This window comes from Glycine soja, chromosome 14 (genome assembly GCF_004193775.1).
Source record: "Glycine soja cultivar W05 chromosome 14, ASM419377v2, whole genome shotgun sequence".
NCBI classification, from domain to species: domain Eukaryota; kingdom Viridiplantae; phylum Streptophyta; class Magnoliopsida; order Fabales; family Fabaceae; genus Glycine; species Glycine soja.
Genome location: NC_041015.1, coordinates 14,347,285 through 14,368,627, shown reverse-complemented (window position 1 = coordinate 14,368,627; position 21,343 = coordinate 14,347,285). Strand labels below are relative to the sequence as shown.

Below are 21,343 nucleotides of genomic sequence, written 5' to 3'. Positions count from 1 at the left end.
GCTAGGCCACTATCATGTCACACAAAAAGTATCCTCACCTTATCACCCACAAAAAAATGGCCAAGCTGAAGTTTCCAACAGGGAATTAAAGAAAATCTTGGAGAAAACTATAGCTTCCATGTAGAAGGATTGGTCAAGCAAACTGGACGATGCACTATGGGCTTACAGAACTGCATTTAAGGCTCCTCTAGGCCTATCTCCGTTCCAAATGGTTTATGGCAAATCATGTCACTTACCTGTAGAAATGGAACACAAGGCATACTGGGCTCTGAAATTTCTTAATTTTGATGAGGCTTTATCAGGAGAAAATAGGAAGTTACAACTCTTGGAACTGGAGGAAATGAGATTGAATGCGTATGAGTCTTCAAGGTTGTACAAAGAAAAAGTGAAGGCCTATCATGTCAAGAAGCTACTCAAGAAGGACTTTAGGCCAGGACAACAAGTGTTGCTGTTCAATTCAAGATTGAAATTGTTTTCAGGCAAGCTAAAGTCTAAATGGTCTAGACCTTTCACCATTAAAGAAGTCAAACCATATGGAGCAGTGGAATTATTCAACCCTCAATCAGAAACTCCGGACAAAACATGGATACTAAATGGTCAGAGGTTAAAGCTGTACCATGGTGGGAACATTGAGAGGCTGACCATCATTATGCAATTACAAGACCCTTGAGATAATATGCGTCAGGCTAGTGACGTTAAAGAAGCGCTTACTGAGAGGCAACCTAGCTCTTTTTCCCCTTTATTTTCTTAATCATTGCATATAGTTAGGTTTCAACTTGTTTGTGATTGCTAGAGTAAGTCATCAGCATGTTTTGTATGATACAAGGGGTTGTTTATGCTTCTTTGAAGCTATGGATAAGAAAGAACTTAGAAAATTTTTCAGTCATCCACTTGCTCAGCGCACCCTGTGCGCTAAGCGAATGATCCTTCATGCACTGAGCGAGTCATCACCCGCACTAAGCGTGCCAACCCCAAACCATTGGCAGAAGGGGCCTCCCTAAGCGAGACCACTACGCTAAGCCCAAAAACCTCTATGGAATTGCATTTATTGGAATTGGGCTAAGCGAGTCATCTCACTAAGCGCACAACATAGTCTCGCTAAGCGCATCTGTGCGCTAAGCGCAATTATCTCTCTGCCTGGACCTTCATGTTAATTGGGCCCAACGGGTCATACCTGCTAAGCCCAATTCCCTCTCGGGTATGGAATTGCGCTAAGCAAGACCATCTCGCTAAGCAAGACTCCACTACTGCAACTTGAGGCATTTAATTCGCTAAGCCGGCCACATCCCACTTAGCGAAAGTTGCAGACTAATCAGAGCTGCAAAACTCGCTAAGCGCGCATCTGTGCGCTAAGTCCAAATCCTTCTCGGGTTTTCTAATTTTCGAATTGGGTTGAGCAAGCCTGTCTTGCTAAGCACATGAATTTAAAATCTGAAAACTCAAACGTCACTGATTGCTCACTTAGCGAGTCACTCGTGCTAAGCGAGACAGTCGAAACTGCCAAAAATAAGCATTACTGCCTTAGGTAATTACTTTTTGTGCAAAACTCATAACTCTTTTCCTCATCATTGGCATTTCTGCTTGCATATGCACTGTGCATCCTATTTTGCTGCTTCTTTTGCTCTCATCTTCACTCACTTCTCTGCAATCCAAGTAAGTACCCATTTCTTTGTTTTTAATTTCAGTTTGAACCATAGGATAGATGCCATTTTACTTGCTCTGTGAACTGTTGATTTTGTGTTGTGTTGTTGCTGTTTGCTTAATTGTTAGATAGCATGTTGTTAGGGGTTTAATTTCGCGTATAATGTAGGTTCATTTGCTGTGTTTTGATTGCATTTCTTAGGTCTGTTAGTGAGTAGATAGTAGGGGCTTCGAAGCCCCATTGTTTTTTGGAAATTTCGATGTACTCGCTAAGCAAGCCTTCTCGCTAAGCGAGTTCATCAATTTTGGATGAATTTCTGGGCTTTCTGATGAACTCACTAATTCAGCCCTGTCCCGCTAAGCGTGTTCATCATTCCTGTTGAATTTATGCTTTTCTATATGAACTCGCTAAGTCACTGCGCTTAGGCTTAGCGAGTGTTTAAATTTCCAGTTTTTAATTTCTGAGTTCGTATGAACTCGCTAAGCTGGCATGCCGTGCTTAGCGAGTTAGTTTAGTTAGGTCAGAGTGTTTAAGGCTTTCGGTATTCTGTTGGCGGCTAAGCGAGTCAGTCTCGCTAAGCCACCATGCCTCTTTAGTTTGAATATGCCTGGGCTAAGCGAGTCAGTCTCGCTAAGCCCCAGGCAATTTAATGTCTGAAATTTTGTTCATGCGCTAAGCGAGTCTGACTCGCTAAGTGCAATTTCTTCTCTATCTTTGAATAAGGCTTAGCGAGCCAGTCTCGCTAAGCCAATTATGTTCCAGTGGTCAAATTGGGCTAAGAACCTGCTGGTGCTAAGCCTGTGTAGTGTGTCGCGCTAAGCAAGCCTGTCTCGCTAAGCACAATTAGCTCTCTGTTAGAGAATAAGGCTTAGCGAGCCATGCTCGCTTAGCCATTGTGTTGTGTCAGCTAAGTGAGTGTGCCTCGCTTAGCTAGAGTCCTTATTTCTATGTTGTCGCGCTAAGCGTGCCCTGCGCGCTAAGCATATCCTCTTATTTTCTTAAGGCGTGCTAAGTGAGTTTGTCTCGCTAAGTGCCCAGTCTGTTTTCTATTTTCAGTTTGGAATAAAACCTGTCTAATTTAAATTCATGTGATTCTTTTGATGCAGATGGCCTCTAGGAAGAGGAAATCTACTGCCTCTAGACCCCAGGAGCCCTATGACACCACTAGATTCATATCTGAGGGCGCCTGGGAGAAATATGCACAGAACGTTCACTCCTGGAACATCCTTCCAGAGAGGAACGTCACATTATACATTTCTGAATATGATGAATTCCGAAGGGAGCTTGAGTGACGAAGATGGCATAAAGCCTTGACCAGGCAGCCTGATGGTCACATAGATGTTGCCCTGGTCAAGGAGTTTTATGCAAACTTATATGACCCAGAGGATAAATTACCAAGGTAGGTTAGGGTGAGAGGGAAGCTAATAAAGTTTGATACTGAGTCACTGAACATGTTCTTGGATACCCCCGTGGTTTTGGAGCCAGGGGAGTGCTACGCCACCTACACCAGGTTCTACAGTACTCACCCAGACCCTCAGGAGCTTGCTTCCAAGCTCTGTATTCTAGGGCGCAGTTTTGTTCTGAACGATGAAGGAGCGCCCTGGAAGCTCTTGAGGAAGGACCTCACCACTTTGGCGCAAACCTAGAGCGTCCTATCCTATTCTAACCTTGCCCCCACTTCTCACACATTCAATCTTAATATGGACAGGGCGATGTTAGTATATGGATTAGTTATGAAGATGGATATGGACTTGGAGTCGCTCATTTCAGGCCAGATCTCGCAGATAGCCCAATCCAACTCCTCCAGGCTTTGATTTTCGACACTTATCACTGCCTTATGCATCGCCCGGGGAGTTGTTCCAGATTCTTTGACCTTCGAGACTTTGAGTCCCTAAGCCCTGCCATTAATTTGGCATACATTAGGAAGAACTGTTGGAACCCAGATGATCCCACGATCACATTTCCGTGGACCCGTAAAGCTAGGGCTCGAGAACCATCAGACACTTCAGCCCCTTCTTCTTCCGCTCCTCCTACTTCAGCTCCACTAGCACCACCAGCTCCCACTCCCGCACCAGCACCCTCCGGCACCTTTGCTCAAAGCACAAAGATTTTAGTGCTGATGTTGCGGAGCCTTCACCATGGCTTATGCCTGGTGATGCAGAGTATTCATGATTTGGCTCAACATCGGTCCATTATAAGCATGGAGGCATTTATGGCCTAGGTGGCTTGTCCAGGAGTCCAGTTTTCTCCTTTTTGGGGAGGTGAGGCTCCTACAGCCCAGGAGTCGCAGCAAGAGCCCGAGCCAGAGCCAGAGGTGACACCAGAGGCTGGGGCAGAGGCTTAGGAGACATCGGAGGATACTCCTACTGCCACACCCACCGAGGACACAGACTATGCAGCAGACATGGCGGCGACACAGAGTTCTTGGGATCCCTAGCCCACTTCAGCACAGGATTTACCTCAACCAGCTCAGGATGCTCCCTCCCCACCTCATGATGAGCCTACACAAGCGCAGGATGATTGATGACATGACCTTATTTTTATTTCAGTTATTTAGATACAGTTTTTACATTCCAGTTTTAGTTTAGTCATTTACTTATTTAGAAAATTTTACAATTTTTAAAACAGTTTACATTTATATATGCAGTGGTTTGTTTTGGTTTGAAATTTTGGTGTTTGTGAATGATTTCAAATTGGTTGATTGCATGATGTGAGTGAATTGCGATGTTAGATCACATGCTTTGAATAAGTATGCGGTAATTAGAAGAGAAAGAACATGAATTAGGAGTGTGAGTGAAATTGTTAGTTTGTTTGACAGGTAAATTGTGAAGGAAATCATTAGCCATAACATGGTGTGTTGTGTGAACCTTAATTATGAGAGAATGACTAGCATCGAATACCAATTTTAGCATGAATCTCTGAATACTGAATGAATGCATGATTTTGGAAATGATGAAGGCCATGATTGATTGAATTAGCCACTTAGCCAAACAGCTTACCCTGTTCATGAATGATGAATCCCTTGCACCCATTTTGAGCTTGAATATGATTGATTGAGCTGAACCTTAAACTTGTGAAGTATAATCTCCATCTACCTTTAGGTTGTAGGAGAGCATCATGGTTCAAAGAAAATTTGTCCCAAATTTGGGGGAAGATATTGGGTGATGATAATTGTGGTAAGACAAGTAATAGCCACACACAAAAATTATGTAAAGAAGCAGTAAGTAAAAACTGCTAAAATAAAATTTAAAAAAAAGAGAGAAAATTTCAAGAATAAAAGTATGTGTGTGTTGTTACTTAATTTAAGTGTCTTATATGTTTGTGGCATTTCAATAGAAGCTGGGAATAAAAAGAAAGAGTTGATCTAAGGATGAATGCTCTCCTAGAACATAAATTTTGCATCCTAGAAAAACCATGAATTGTTTGTAGCCCAGACTCATTACAAGCCAAGAAAGTTCTTCAGATTCAACTTGTGTTTGTGATTGTATGACATGAGATGAAATGCAAAAGTTGAGACTTGTGTTGGTTGTTGATTTGAAGAATTGCCTTAAACACTTGTGCTTATGAGAGAAACAGTGACCGTGAGGATTAGGCCTGATGAACCATCCTTGATACCTATCTTGCTTGCTAGCTTATTTCACTTGTGCTTTAATGATCATGCTCATATCTTTGACATTCTGCAAGTTGAATAGTTACATGAAATTAGCCTTTCTTCCCCCAATATATGACTAACTTTGGGGGAGTTTGTTAGTCGTTATTTATGACTAACTTTTGCATTGAATAGTTACATGAAATTAGCCTTTCTTCCCCCAATTTATGGTTCTTTTTTGTAGGAATTGTAATTATCTTCATGTTTAGTTTGATTTTATATAGTAGATACTCCCATTTTGTGAATTAATGTTGAAACCACTTCAATTTCAGGCCAAAAGAAGAGAAGATCAAGCAGCTGGTGTCTCGCTAAGCGAGGCATATGTGCTTAGCGAGTGACATCCACTAAGCGAGGCACACAACTTGTTTAGCGTGCCAGGAAACCCTAGAAGAGGATCAGTCAGAGATGTGCTCACCCAGCATGCCGCAAGCTCGCCCAGCGAGTCGTTTGTCTCTTTTCGCGTCTAGCACGCTAAGCCAAAATTCACTAACTCGCGCTTAGCAAGCCAATCTCGCTAAGCGAGCCTTCAAAATCTGAAACGTCAAGGGGCATTTAAAAACACTGAAGTTGGCGGAAACTAAGGAGGGGAGTCGAAAAACATATCCAAGGGAGAAACTAGAGCGACATAAACAAGCCTCCAAAGAGAGTTTAGGTTGGAGGATTGAGATTAGGGTTTTAGAGCCTGGAGGAGACATCCTCAACCATTTTTTACCATTTTCTTTCCTCAAAATCTATCCTTTGTGCTGAAATTAATTACTTGTAATGGAAGGCTAAACCTCTTGTTGGGGAGTTTTGCTGAACCTTTGATGTAAAACTCTCTTACTATCTATTTAATGTTGTTTTTATGTGTTCATTGCTTCTATCTAAGCTTATTTTTGCATGCTTGTGGCTTGATCACCCATTTGTATTTATAGTTAGGATTTTTAGTACTGGGAAGTGCTTTAAAACCTTAGAACTTGATAGAGCAAGCTAGAAAACTGTATGTCTAGGAAGGGAGTGTTGTGATCTAGTCCTTATTATGCTGTAATCGTAATGCAACTCTTTTAGACTAAGTTTGTTAAGGGATCAAGGACGAGGTTTAAATAGAGTTAGGCCCATTCACTTGAGGGATCTTGGCTTGAGTAATTTCTCAGCATAAGAACACTAGGATAACATTAAATAGAGAAAAATATTTAACAACATCAAAGGAAATTCAGTAGGACGACCCAACGTGCTTTTTACTTGACTGTTTTTACTTCCGAACCTCTAGATATTTTAATTTGTGTTTAACTAGATTTTTTTATACATAAATCCAACTCAACATTTACTTGCTTTACACAAATGTTTGGTTATTGAACATACATTTTCTGAGTGAAACAAGTTCCCTGTGGATATAATACTCGGTTCTTACCATTTTATATTACTTGTGCGACTCGGTGCACTTGCTGGTTAGCATCGCTGACCAGCGGAACAAGTTTTCAACGAACACAAGGCCCCTATCAGAAAGCCCACAGAGGAAGAGGACAGTTTTGGCAAGAAAGAGATATCTATCGAGGAAGCAACGAAATTTCTGAGAATCATTTAGCATAGTGAATTCAAGGTAATCAAACACTTGAACAAAATGTTGGCCAAGATCTCTTTGTTGGGGATTGGTCTTGCATTTTGAGCCTCATCGGAAGTTACTGATGAAAATTTTAAATGAGGCCCACGTGGCACATGACATCTCAGTAGAGTAGTTTCGGGGGGATAATCAATAATATCACTGCAAGTAATTATTTGACTTTCACTGAGGACGAGTTGCCAATTGAAGGGAGAGGGCATAATAAGGCTTTGCATGTGTCGGTCAAATATGCATATCATATGGTGGCTAAGGTGCTTGTGGACAATGGTTATTCTCTTAATGTCATTCCTAAAATGACATTAGAAAAGTTTTCATTCGATGCCTCGTACATGAGGCCAAGCTCTATGGTGGTCAGAGCCTTCGATGGCAGTCGCCGTGATGTGTGAGGGGAAATTGATCTCCCGATCCAAATTGGCCCATGCACATTTCAAATCACCTTCCAAGTCATGGACATAACTCCCGCTTACATTTGTTTGCTAAGTCGACCCTGGATCCATTCTACTGGAGTGGTCCCATCATCTTTGCATCAAAAATTGAAATTTGTGGTGGGGGGGTCAGCTTGTTATAGTATCAGGTGAGGAGGACATACTAGTAAGTTGTCCGTCTTCTATGCCTTATGTTGAAGCAACGGAGGAGTCACTAGAAGCATTGTTTCAAGCATTGGAAATTATGAATAGTGCTTACGTGGAGTCTCCTCTGATACAACCACATTTTTCTGATACATCTTTGATGGTAGCTCGAGTTATGCTAAAGAATGGGTATGAGCCTGGAATGGGTTTAGGCTAGAATGGTGGTGGTGCGGTAACCTTGTTGAAGATTGCTGAAAACTGTGGGAGGTTTGGTTTGGGGTACAAGCCTACAAGTGCTGACAAAAGGAGAATTGTTTTGGAAAGGAAAGAGAAAAGCTTAGCTCGTTTACAAGGGCGAGGACCGTAGGTGGAGAGGGTCCCTATTTGTCACATCAATGAGAGCTTTGTGAGTACAAGGTGGATGAATGAAGGCCAGGTTGCTATGCTGGATGAAGAGACCAATCAAGATCAGCCGAATTGGGTGCAGCCATGTTCCCCAAACTTTGATTTGAAAAATTGGCAGATCATAGAGCAACCAAAGATTTCTGTTTCGAATTCGATGTAATCAAGTAGTTGGGATCCTATTGTCATGCCTAGGCTTTAGGGGTTACCTTCTTTGTTGGGCATTCTCTTCTTTAATGTTCCAGTGACCATTAATATACAACCTATTTTTTATATATTCCCTTTTTCACCTTTGTCCATTTCATTTCTCTGCATATTTATTTTCGTTGCTATTAAATGATTTTCTGCAAATTCGATAATGAGTCCTGTGAAAGCAGCGATACTGAGGACTTGGATCTTGACTTTGAGCAGTTAGTCAATCAAACCAAGGAGGAAGAAGATGAGGATTGGGGATTCCCCCCGAATCTAAGGAGAATAGTGGAATGAGAAGAAAGAGAGATAAAGATGCATCAAGAGGAGAGAAAGGTTGTTAACTTGGGCACTAGTGAAGAGAAAAAGGAAGTAAAGATCGACACTTGTGTGTCTGCTAACATCCAAGATGAGTTAGCGGCTCTGTTGCGAGACTACCAAGACATCTTCACTTTGTATTATTAGGATATGCCTGGTTTGAGCTCAGAAATTGTGCAACACAGGCTACCATTGAATCCTGAGTGCTCCCCGGTGAAACAAAAGTTGAAGAGAACGAAGCCTGAAATGTCCCTAAAGATAAAAGAGGAGGTGAAGAAACAATTTGATGCGGGATTTTTGGCTGTCGCCCGGTACCCAGAATGGGTTGCCAATATCGTGCCAGTCCCAAAAAAAGGATGGAAAGGTGCGAATGTGCATGGACTATCAAGATTTAAATCAAGCCAGTTGAAAGGATAACTTTCCTTTACCACACATTGACGTTCTCATGGATAATATGGCACGTTTTTCCTTATTCTCTTTCATGGATGGATTTTTGGGTTATAATCAAATAAAGATGGCACCAGAGGACATGAAGAAGATAACTTTCATTACTATATGGGGAACCTTCTGCTATAAGGTAATGTCGTTTGGACTAAAGAATGCTAGGGCAACATACCAGCGGGCCATAGTGGCATTATTCCATGACATAATGCACAAGGAGATTGAGGTCTACGTGGACGATATGATCACAAAATCAAGAATGGAGGAGGAGCACCTAGTCAATTTGCAAAAGTTGTTCAGGCAACTACATAAATATAGGTTGAGATTGAACCCCGCAAAGTGTAAGTTTGGGGTAAAATCCTGAAAGTTGCTTGGTTTTGTTGTTAGCTAGAGTGGAATAGAGGTGGATCCATATAAGGTGAAAGCAATTCTCGATATGCCCGAGCCACGTACAAAGAAACAAGTCTGGGGTTTCTTGGGGAGATTGAATTACATTGCTATATTTATATTGTAGTTAATTGCCACTTATGATCCTCTTTTCAGGTTGTTGTGTAAGAATCAGTCTGTTAAGTGGGACGATGATTGTCGGGTAGCATTTGAGAGAATTAAATGGTGTTTGATGAATCCTCTTGTGCTCATACCACCAGTTCCTGGAAGATCTCTTATTTTGAACATGACAGTATTAGATGTGTCAATGGGGTGTGTGCTGCTGGGGCAACACGATGAGTCTGAAAAGAAAGAATGACCCATTTATTACTTGAGCGAGAAATTCACAGCATGTGAGATGAACTATTCGTTACTAGAAAGGACATGCTATGCCTTGGCGTGGGCAACTCACAGTTTGAGGCAGTATATGTTGAGTTGCACTACTTGGTTGGTATCCAAAATAGATTCAGTAAAGTACATCTTCGAAAAGCCCATTCTCACTGGGAGAATAGCTTGATGGCATGTTTTGTTGTCAGAGTTCGATATTGTTTATGTCACCCAAAAGGCAGTAAAAGGGAGCACCTTGGCAGATTATCTAGCTCAACAACCCATAAGTGATTATCAGCCTATGCATCCATAATTCCCTGACAAGGATATTATGGCCCTGTTTGAGGAAGAAGGTGAAGATGAAGACAAAAATAAGTGGATTGTATGGTTTGATGGTGCGTCTAATGCACTAGATCATGGAATTGGGGCAGTGTTGGTTTCACCAGACAAACAATGTTTGCCTTTCACGGCTAGATTGTGTTTTGATTTTACAAATAATATGGCAGAGTACGAAGAATGCACCCTAGGGATCTGAGCAGCAATCGACTTTAGGGTCAAGTTGCTCAAAGTGTACTGAGACTCAGCGTTGGTAATCCATCAGCTGAAAGGTGAATGGGAGACCAGAGACCATAAGTTGATACCTTATCAGGCTTACATCAAGGAATTGATGGGACTCTTTGATTATATATCATTTCACCACATTCCTAGAGAGGAAAATCAAGTGGTTGATGCTCTTGGCACTCTATCGTCCATGTTCAAAATAGACCCTCACGGAGATTTGTCGTGCATAGACATAAGATGCCACATTAAGCTTGCACACTGTTGTTTGATAGAAGAAGCGGAGGATGGTAAGCCTTGGTATTTCGATATCAAATGATACATCAAGGACAAGGAATACCCACCCGAGGCCTCTTACAATAACAAGAGGACGTTGTGAAGGTTGGCAGCCAGTTTCCTCCTGAGTGGGGATGTCCCATATAAAAGAAACCATGATATGGTATTGCTTTAGTGTGTGAATGCAAATGAGGCCCAACAGATACTATTAGAGGTGCATGAAGTATCCTTTGGCACCCATGCCAATGGGCATGTCATGGCCTGAAAGATTCTGAGAGCCGGGTATTACTGGATCATCATGGAGAGTGATTGTTGTGTTCATGTGAGAAAGTGCCACAAGTGCCAAACCTTTGTAGATAATGTTAATGCTCCACCTGTGTCATTGAATGTGTTGTCAGCACCATGGCCGTTATCGATGTGAGGCATAGACGTGATTGGGGCTATCGAACCCAAGGCTTCGAATGGGCATCGTTTCATCTTAGTCACCATTGATTACTTCACCAAATGGGTGGAAGCAGCCTCATATGCTAATGTGACTATGAAGGTGGTGGTCAGATTCATTAAGAAATAAATAATTTGCAGATATAGGTTGCCCAGAAAGATCATCACCGATATGCCACCAATTTGAACAACAAAATGATGAAGGAAATGTGTGAGGATTTCAAAATCCAACACCATAATTTAACGCCTTATCGGTCCAAGATAAATGGGGAAGTTGAGGCCGCCAACAAAAACATCAAAAAGATTGGTCAAAAGATGATAGTGTCATACAAGGATTGGCACGAAATGCTACCCTTCACATTGCATGGTTATCGAACTTTTGTACGCACTTCTACTAGGGCAACCCCGTTCTCTTTGGTGAATGGGATGGAAGTTGTTCTCCCTTTTGAGGTAGAGATTCCTTCTTTGAGAATTCTAGCAGAATCAGGATTGGAAGAAGCGAAATGGGCCCAAGCACATTTTTACCAGTTAAATCTTATTGAGGGAAAGAGATTGGCTGCCATGAGTCATGAGCGACTATATCAGAGCAGAATGAAGAGCACATTCGACAAAAGGGTGCACCCACGTGAATTCAATGAGGGGGACCTTGTTTTGAAGAAAGTATCACCTGTTTAGAAAGATCATCGAGGGAAATAGGCCACGAACTATGAAGGACCTTTTATGGTAAAGAAGGCTTTCCCAGGTGGAGCACTGCTACTCATGAACATGGATGATGAAGAGCTACCTTTGCCTGTGAATTCTGATGTTGTCAAGCAATACTATGCATAATACTTGGGGGCGGTTTAAAGGCTCGGTGTTTGGGCCTCCCCAAGGACTCATTAGGATCTTCGTGTTTTAGGCTATCATTGTAAACAATAAATTGCAACGTTAATAAATATGGATTGATGTTTTGTATCTCTATCTAATGTGTGTCTTTTGCACTTTTTATCGTCGTTGGGTATGAATGCATGCTCCCGTTTTGCTCGCTCACATGACCCGCACTCCAGAGCCAATGGCCAAATCTGCTCGATCAGAAGTCGCTTGTTCGACACGTTTGGTAAGGGTGTCGTAAGCGTTGAGTAAAATTGAACAAAAACACTTGGTTAATTGTTGTGCTGAAAGAATGTTCAATACAAACACGTGTGCAACTGCATCTTATCATCTCTAAAAGTTTTGCAAATAAAAAATGAAGAGTCATTTTGGGTTGTGATAGGCGCCATGCGTGAGCCTTGAGTAGACCTAGGGGCAGATAGGAAAGGCGATACGAGCATTTCATAGCATTTTAAACATTTGCATGTTAGCATTTTCTTTTTCAAGGCATTAGAGCATGTGCCAACAGGTACTAAGTCCATGATCGGATTTGCTCACAATCGAAGAAATGAATTATGAAGGATGAGATAGCGAAGCCTCGACCACAACCATGCATCCAGCTAAAGACATTAAAGAAGTGCTTCTAGAAGGCAACATAGTATCTCTAAACTTTGTTCTTTAATTGTATGCCTTATGCTTTCTATTGCGATTTGTTATTATTCAATTTTCTTTTTGAATTATCTCATGAATTTGTCTAGGATTTATACGTAATTATAAAGCTTATTACAGGATTATAACTTTTTTTTAAAAAAAAAATAACTCGCCTAGGCGAGTGAGCGTCAGATAGGGGCATAAAAAAAGGGGTGAAAAAAAGGGGGTGAAATCAGATTTCACCCCATTTTTCTTCAAAACTCAAAAGCTTCATCACTCAAAACCCACAAGGCACACCATTTGGCAGCAGCATCAAGCCATCTAAGTGCACATTTTCTTCAAATCTTTTTCATTCCTTTCATCTCATCCAAGTAAGAATCATCTTCAGCTCAAAGTTTCGCATTTTTCTTCTTGTTGTGTTTGATGATTTGTGCTTTCCTTTTGAATGAAAATGCAACATAGATGATGGTTGTTTGGTTGTTTCTTTTTGTGTAAAGGTGTGTTGGTTCAAATCATAGTAGACCATCCTTGTTGTTCTACCTTTATGCATTGTTTGATTATGCTCAAATCCTCATTTTTTGAATGCTTAAACATGTGCACACCAAGTGTTTGGTGAAATGCCACAATGGTTGAACTATGTTCTATTTCAAGTTTTGAAATGTTAAGCGTGTTTAGTCACTTAATTATGCATTATATCAACTCAAATTGATAATTCACATAGGGCTGTGAATTGAATTGAGAAAAATTATTTGAGTTTGTATATAGGCAAGTAAACTATGGGTTTGAATCACCACCACTTTCTTGCCAAAATAAAAGCACTTAGGTGGATTGAATTGATGCTTAATGTTGTTTTGGATAGGTTATCTTAAGGCTATTCTGGAATGATTTTATACATAGATTAGCTCCTTGATTGCTAAAAAAATATAAAATTTGTTAAAGAAAGAGGGGGAAGAGGGAATAAAGTAAAAGAAAAGAGGATAAAAAATAAAAAATGAGGGGGAGAAAAATTTTCCAATGGCTAGCCATTTCTTTGAATTTTTTTTGCTAAGATTCTAGTTTCAATTTTGTCTTTGTCACAGATGGCCTCGAAGAAACTCCTAGCTAAAAGAGCTAGGAAGACTGCTACAGGAGAGGGATCTAGTACAGCTCTACCTATAGACATCGGGTTTAATGGGCACCGCTTCCAAAGTGAGGAGCCTCAGCGCCGCTTTAAGGTGATTAAAGATTGGTCTTTTCTTAAGGAAAGGCGAGTCCAACTAACTGAGGGTGAGTATACAGAATTTCAGGAGGAAATTGTTAGGAGGCATTGGACGCAGCTGGCAGAGCCCATGGCTAAATATGATCCTGAAGTAGTCATGGTGTTTTATGCAAATGGATTCCTGATGTGTCATTATTTTCTCCTATTTCTTAACCCTTTTTGTCACCATTTTAATTACTGATTAGCCTTAATTGTCAAATTAATTATGCAGTTTTATCATTTGGGCCTACTTGACTAATTTTGTGTTTTTAATTTAATTTCAGGAGAATTATAAGCAATTGGGCTTGAATCTGGAATTGGGCTTGGACTTGAAGAGAGCAGATATTTTAATTTATCAAATCTTATCTTATCCAGATTTTATTTCATCTAGATTTTATTTCGTCCATATTTTATTTCATCCAATCTTATCTTATCTTGTCCAGATTTTATTTTATTTCGTTTATGGACTTGGACTTAAAACAAATTTGAAAGCTTTGGGGTGAAGACCTATATAACAGCACCAGGGTTTTAGTTTAGAGAGAGTTTTGGAGAGGAGAATAATTTTAGGTTTTGCAATTCCAGTTTTTACTGTTCATGCACACTGTTCACGTAGCAATAAAATTCATTTTCTGCAATTTCATTTTCTGCTTCCAATTGTAATTTCATTTCTGCTGATTAATGGAAGACTAAGTCTCCAACGTTGTTTTCTCTTGAGGATCAAGCACAACTCTCTTTGAGGTTTTGTTATTACTATTAAATTCTGATCAGTTTTTCCTCTTCACCAATTGCTCTATAATTGTTGCTATTAATCCATGCATGCTTAGTGCTTGATTAATTGTCTCTGCGCTTAATTTACGTTCATGCTTAATGATCAGTTTCATTCATGATTAATTGGTGTATGTGTTGCTTAATCACATAATGACAGCCTTATGTAAATTTTCGCTTAGTAATTTAATTTAGGGTTGAATTAAGTGGTTGAACTGATTAGGGATAAATCCTCGTAACCTAGGATAAGAGACTTGCTTGTGAATCAAGGGGGAACACCATGTTTTAATTCTGTTATTTCTTTAATTTGAATTTTCTTGCGGTTTAATTTACAAAACAAACAAACCCCCCCCCCAATTCGTTACTGTTTTATTACTATCTATTATGAATGTTTGGTTGACCATTGCTCGTTGGGAGACGACCTAGGATCACTTCCTAGATACTGCATTTTTAATGTTTATTTGATTCGGGTATGGCCTCGATCAATTCCCTATGACACAGATGCTATCAACCAATTCTTGGGGGCATCCATTGATCTTAGAAGAGGGGCAACAATGTGAATACACTGAGAGAATAAGCCAATTTTCAGGTTTTGATGAAGAGACCATAGGTCAGCTACTTTACTCCCCCGAACATGATTTCGCATGAAGCGTAGCAGGGAAGCAGGTGCGGATCATGCACACTAGCATGACCACTCTGACTAAAATCTAGATGACTTTTCTACTCAGCAACATTCTTCCAAGTGACCACAAGTCTGATCTCACGCTACCCAAATGTCAGCTAGTCTACAACATTATCACCCAGATTAGTGTTCATCTGGCGCAGCTTATCTCAGATGCCATCCACCAGTTTGTAGGTATTGCACCTCCAAGACACCCAGTGGAGCCAAAGAAGTCTAACAGGGCATTAGGATTTCCAGCATTGATTACAGGTCTCTGCCAATTCTATGGAGTACCGATTACATCGAAAAGCTCATTTGGCCTCCCATTAACAGGTAATTCATTGAGAAATATTGCATGCCAAGGCAGGTACAGCAATCGGGGCAAGACCAGCCGTAGCAGCCGGCCGCAGACGCACCACCATCGCCTCCACATCAGCTACCATCCTTAGAGTCCATCTCAGCTCACATGCAGAGGATGGAGCTCCAAATACACGCATACATACAGCATTTGGCTTATCAATAGGCAGCAAACCATAGGGGCCAGATGCAGTTGAATGACAGCTTCTATCAGTATACACTGCACCAACATCACCAGGACCCTAACCCTTACCCGTGGCCTACTCTAGAGCAGTTCAAAGCCACTATCGCATGGCCTAGGGACAGGCCTAATTTTCTGGAGGAGGCAGGTCCTACAGATGCTCAAGGAGCTGCCACGGGGACGAAAGTGGAGCTGAGGATGATGGAGAGATGGCAAATTTGCTTGATTTCTTCATTGGAGGAGGCTGAGCTCCTCGACCATGATCTTCTAAATTTGTGAACTTGTCTTTATCTTATTTATTGCTTTTAGTACTTTGTTATGTTATTTGTTGTGATGATTGTCTAAAAAAAACTTACACGTGGTTTATTTTTTATTATTTTCGCGCGTGCTTAGATTTTTGATCGTGTATTCTTGGATTATAACTTTGTCTAAGATTCAAACCTTTTTCTTAAAACTAATGTGCTTTTGAAAGAAACAACCACAAGTACTCTTTGAAATTTTGTAGATCAAAACACAACAAAAAGGTTTTTGAAAAAAAATGTATCTTGAGGAAGAAAATAATGAAGGACTTTCCCGAACACCAAATGGACTCAGATGTTTTTGCATGGGCTTGATAAAAGAACAATTGTTGAAACACTGACTTGATCTGAATATGGAAACATATCCTAAGCTTTAGTGACTGTGTATGACGCCAAATTTTGTATTGAGTGCCCCCATTGATATGTTCTACGATTTGGTTTTGCATGAATTTCTAATTGTCATGACATATGATTCATGGAGATGACCCAAGCATTCTTTCTTTCTTTACATTTTGAAGCCATTGGCCAAAAAGCTATCCCATGTACATTTATTTATCATTTGCAAGCCCTTTGAGCCAAACTCTTGGTATTTTTATTGGAACACTGACCCAAGATAAAAGTTTCCTACCTTACCTTAGGGTAGGAGAGCAGGAGGATTTTTTATGGGGATTTCTATCATTTGGTGGCTAGTGTGACGTGAATACTCTATTTTTGTGGGTATTAAAGGAAATTAAATATTTATTAGAGAAGAAAAGAACAAAAGAGAAAAGAAGAAGAGAAAGGAAAAACAAGTTCTTTATGGATAAATAAATGTCTGAAACAAAAAGGATAAGAAGTGATCGTTCATTTAAGTTACTAGCTAGATTTTTGTGTCTGCTCTCTTTTTCTTAAGGTATATTGAATATACAAATAAAAAACAAGATTTCCTTCAAAACCAGGCCCAACCTTGAAAAGACCTATTGATCCATGATGACTATGCACATTATCCTTGATTTGATGGGAAATGACTTGCAAAATTAATTTATGACATATATGTGATTGGAATTGAGATGAAACACTTGTCTGTGTGAAAATTATACACCTATTGTCATTTATAGTTTTTCTTCCTGAGTGCTGAAACAAAGACTTCTATATCTTTTGTTTTTATGCTTTTCAAAGACTTCATGTCTTCTGTTTTTTTCTTTTCAAGACTTCAATGTCTTCTGGTTTTATGCTTTACAAGACTTCAATGTCTTCTATTTTTATGCTTTACAAGACTTCGATGTCTTCTATTTTTATGCTTTACAAGGACTTCAATGTCTTTTGTTTTTATGCTTTACAAAGACTTTAATGTCTTCTATTTTATGCCTTCAAAGACTTCAATGTCTTCTATTTTTATGCTTTTCAAAGACTTCAATGTCTTCTATTTTATGCCTTCGAAGACTTCAATGTCTTCTATTTTTATGCTTTTCAAAGACTTTAATGTCTTCTACTTTTATGCTTTACAAGACTTCATGTCTTCTATTTTTTTTATGCTTTATTAGACTTCGATGTCTTCTGTTTATGCATTACAAGACTTCAAAGTCAATGTCCTCTGCTATTTATGCCCTATAAGACTTCAATGTCATTCTATTTTATTAGTTTTACTATTTTGTTTTCTCTGTCATGCAACATTGAATCGCAAGATCATTCAAATGAAATTTGTGTCATTATCTTTACTTATCTTTTATTTTCAATAAAATATAAGTAAATAGGGATAATTGTCAGGCCTAATTTCATCCGGGTATAATGCTTTTATCATTCGGGTATAATGTTTTAATCATTGCCAATCGTATTGCGGTGTTTGGCACCGATTAGAGCACAAGGCCAAGGGGTCGCTCAGGGTTTTGATGGTTGTTTGTTAAATCCAGAAACAAAGCCACAAGGAAGGGAAAAATGGTATTTTCATAAGGTTTTCTGACCCTAAATTCGCCCAGGCTAGCATCTATCTCGCCTAGGCTAAAAGCAAACTTTAGCCCTAAGCAAGCCACTCGCCTGGGCGAGCTAATAACTTCAACCCTAAGCAAGCAACTCGCTTGGGTAAGTTTCCCCTACACTAAATGGCTTTTCCTATAAATAGCCATGCAGGGGAAGAGGTAAAAAGGTTCAGAATTGAAGAAAACAGAGGGAAAATGCAGAAAGAGAAGGAGAATAAGATAAGTAAAGTCGAGGCGCTGCAGAATTGTGACTGTGGATCATTTCTTTCGACATTTCTCTTGTTAGTCTTGTGCACTGCCCAACGATCGGTTGGTTTTTTCTTAAGGGTTGGATGTAATCTTTGTACCCTTGTGGGTTCTTTGTGATATTATGTGTGTATTAATCTTTTCTACTTGCCATTGGTAATTTCATTTTACTCGTAATGCTTCATTCTAGTTGATCACTAGTGCCATGAAATTGGATTTTAAGTGAGACTGGAAGGTAATCTTAGAATTTGAACCGAATGATCTTACTTTTTACGTTGCGTTGCTAGGAATAGAATATAACATTATGATTGCAAAAGCACGAGAAATATGATTGTAATGCTAGGGTATTTATCGCATGTGTGAGGAATCGACTTGGGATGACTATGCGTGCATCAATAATTTTAGAAAATGATTTCTATATGGCATGAACGATGAAACCTAATCCCATATTTCTTGAATTAATTTAAAGTCATTTTGGTAATTTACGCATTTCCAACGCACTAAATTCCGTTATTTTCATTTCCATAATTTACGTATTTTCGACACACTAAATTCCGTTATTTTTGTTTCCATAATTTACGTATTTTTAACGCACTAAAATCCCATTATTTTTGTATTTTCCGTTATTTCTATATTTTCGTTGTTCCTGCAATTCCGTTATTTTACTTCCCTTTACTTTAAGCTTTCACACTAAGTCTCGGACTTGCTTGTTAATTCTCCTAGAGCACTTTGTTGTTGTAGCGCCTGACGCTGGGTCTTGGACTCGCCTCGCGCGCTTGGAGACATTCATCATATTTGTAATAGGTGGATACAAAGAATATCCGACTAATGAACAAATTCAAATCAAAACGAAGTCAATTCACAACCAACTTATTTTCGTCAAATATCACTTGAGATCGTTTCAAGGTCCAACGCCTTAATGACTTTTCTTTTTGTAACTAAGACAAATCTCTTCAACATATAAACTTTTTTTAAAGAACTACGAAGGTCTGATTTCCTTATTGCACTTGAGGATACGTAGGAGCAAGGACAACACCCTTGTCGATTCAAAAAATAATAATGAAAAAATATATATAATAAAAGAAAAGAAATTCACCGCTCTTGGGAAAATAATTAATTTTGAAGTCATGTATTTGCACACTCGATTAAAGGTTGTCGTTCTTCATGACGGGTGTGTGGGGTGATAGCACCTTCCCTATGTGTAAACAACTCTCGAACCCCTTTTTTTCAAAATTCACAGACCTTCTTTTTTGGTTTTTCTAACGTTCCCCTTAAATAAACGTTGGTGGCGACTCCCTCTCGTTTTCTTCTTAGAAAACAAATGGAAAAACTTTTATTTTCTTTCGCTTTCCCTCGTGCCCTAGGTTGCGACAGATTGAATTGGATTTTACATGAATATGGACAAAATAAATCACAAATAAATTGGATTTTGCCACTCTAATATTAACTGATGGATAAAGAAACAAACATAGATATTTTGATAGATATAAGTATAGTTATACAAAGGCTAAAGAACAAAAATAAGAAGATACGAAAAAAAGAAAATCTGAAACCATTAAGAAAAGAGACAAGCGATCACTTCATCCATAGGGTATTAAATTACAATGTTTGAACAAATATACAAAAACCTAAACCCATTGTCTAATAAGAGTGAGTTTCTTTGATTCATTGTTTCTCTTTATTTCCAACCCAGATGCGTTTATTTTCCTAATTCACATATGTTGTGCTTTGGTCGTGTTGCTAATATTGTTCCCATCGTTTATGTTCATTGTTGCTCTAACTACAACGATCTTTATTTCACCTTAAATTTTTCATATTTTTGGGTTGCATATTGGGATTGTCCTTAGGGTATTGGATAGGTTCGCTTGTGTTAGATCTTAGGAAGGGAAACTCACACAATGGTGAGAAGAGAGAATATCAAACCACACAAATTTCCCTCCCAACCCAGGTTTTGCTTGAGATAGTAAGGGATCAAATGAAACCATATTGACAAGTAGAACTATTTCTTTTTCCCCTAGAGGAGATATTGCTAGATTAGCCATGAGAGTCTTGCCCACTATTATATGCTTTCATAGGGATGAAACAATTGGATCCCAATGTGATTGTCCCATTGTCATAGATGAATTTAAGAATGGAGAGTTAATCCAACCTTTTGGGGTTTGTGTCCATGAATTTCATTTGTCTTTCATTAACTCTTGGTTACTCGGTGAAAAATCTACTTGTCTAGCTTGTCCCAAGGAATATTATATTACGATATACTAATGGCAAATGATAAAATCATCTTCCATGTTTGTACTAGTAAATTTTTAATGACAATATGAATTTAGAGAAACTTTTTGTGTATTTTTTTATGTGTATATGGATTCTGAAAAAAGTAAATGTAATAATATATTCAATCAATATCCTTTAGCACTATACTCCTCAACAATTGCATTTCACAAAAGTTTCAAGAAAATAAATTTCATGTCATGTATATTATGCTACCAAGGTCAAAATAATATTTGACAACACAATCAAGATATTTCAATAGAAGATTTGATAACATTCATATCAATGATAGTAGAAAAATAAGAAACAACAATAAAGTCTCATTTTACTAGGTGAGGTCGACTACGTGGATCACACGATACCATTCAGTAGATTCAAAACCAAAGTTTCAAAATATCTACCTTGATGATTTTCTTAAACATCCTTTTTGGTCTCCTTCTTCTCCTTTTCATTGGATTAAAAATCATGCAATATACTCTTCTAGTTTGTGCCTCTTGTGGTCTTCTTTATACATGCTCAAACCACTTTAATTGATTTTTTTTGTCATCTTTTCATCAATAGGTGTTACACCAATCTTTTCTCGCAAATATTCAATTTGTATCCTTTCTTGTATGACTAGGGTAGCTAAAAAAACTAGTTTAAGAAAGTAACCATTACTAGTTTTATATAACTACTCATTTGAAAGTAGTTATAAAATCATAACTAGTTTTATAATTTTGGTGATTTCAAATAACTTATTTTTATTTAAAAAAATAGTTGTAGTTATAAAACTATAACTAGATTTATATAAATGATTGTTTTAGATAATTTATTTTTATTCATTCAAAACTAGTTATGTAACAAGTTCTGATATAACTTGTTAAATTTTGAGCCAAAACTATTTATGCTCAACCAAAACTAATTTTGAAATTTAAATTTCGAGTCACTGATCATTCACGCATTTTTCAATTGATAGCTCCAAATTCTTTTATGTTTTCATTTAGTTGATATTTCAAGTGCTTAATAGATTTCAAGAATCTTTAGAAAAACATTTTCT

At 38.7% G+C, this 21,343-nt stretch overlaps 1 protein-coding gene across 1 annotated transcript; it reads left to right on the top strand.

The window, feature by feature from the left end:
* The first annotated feature begins 244 nt into the window (after positions 1-244).
* Positions 245-670, top strand: LOC114383850. The gene has a single exon (XM_028343575.1). The coding sequence runs from the start codon at positions 245-247 to the stop codon at positions 668-670; it is 426 nt and encodes a 141-aa protein (XP_028199376.1).
* Positions 671-21,343: the final 20,673 nt, after the last annotated feature.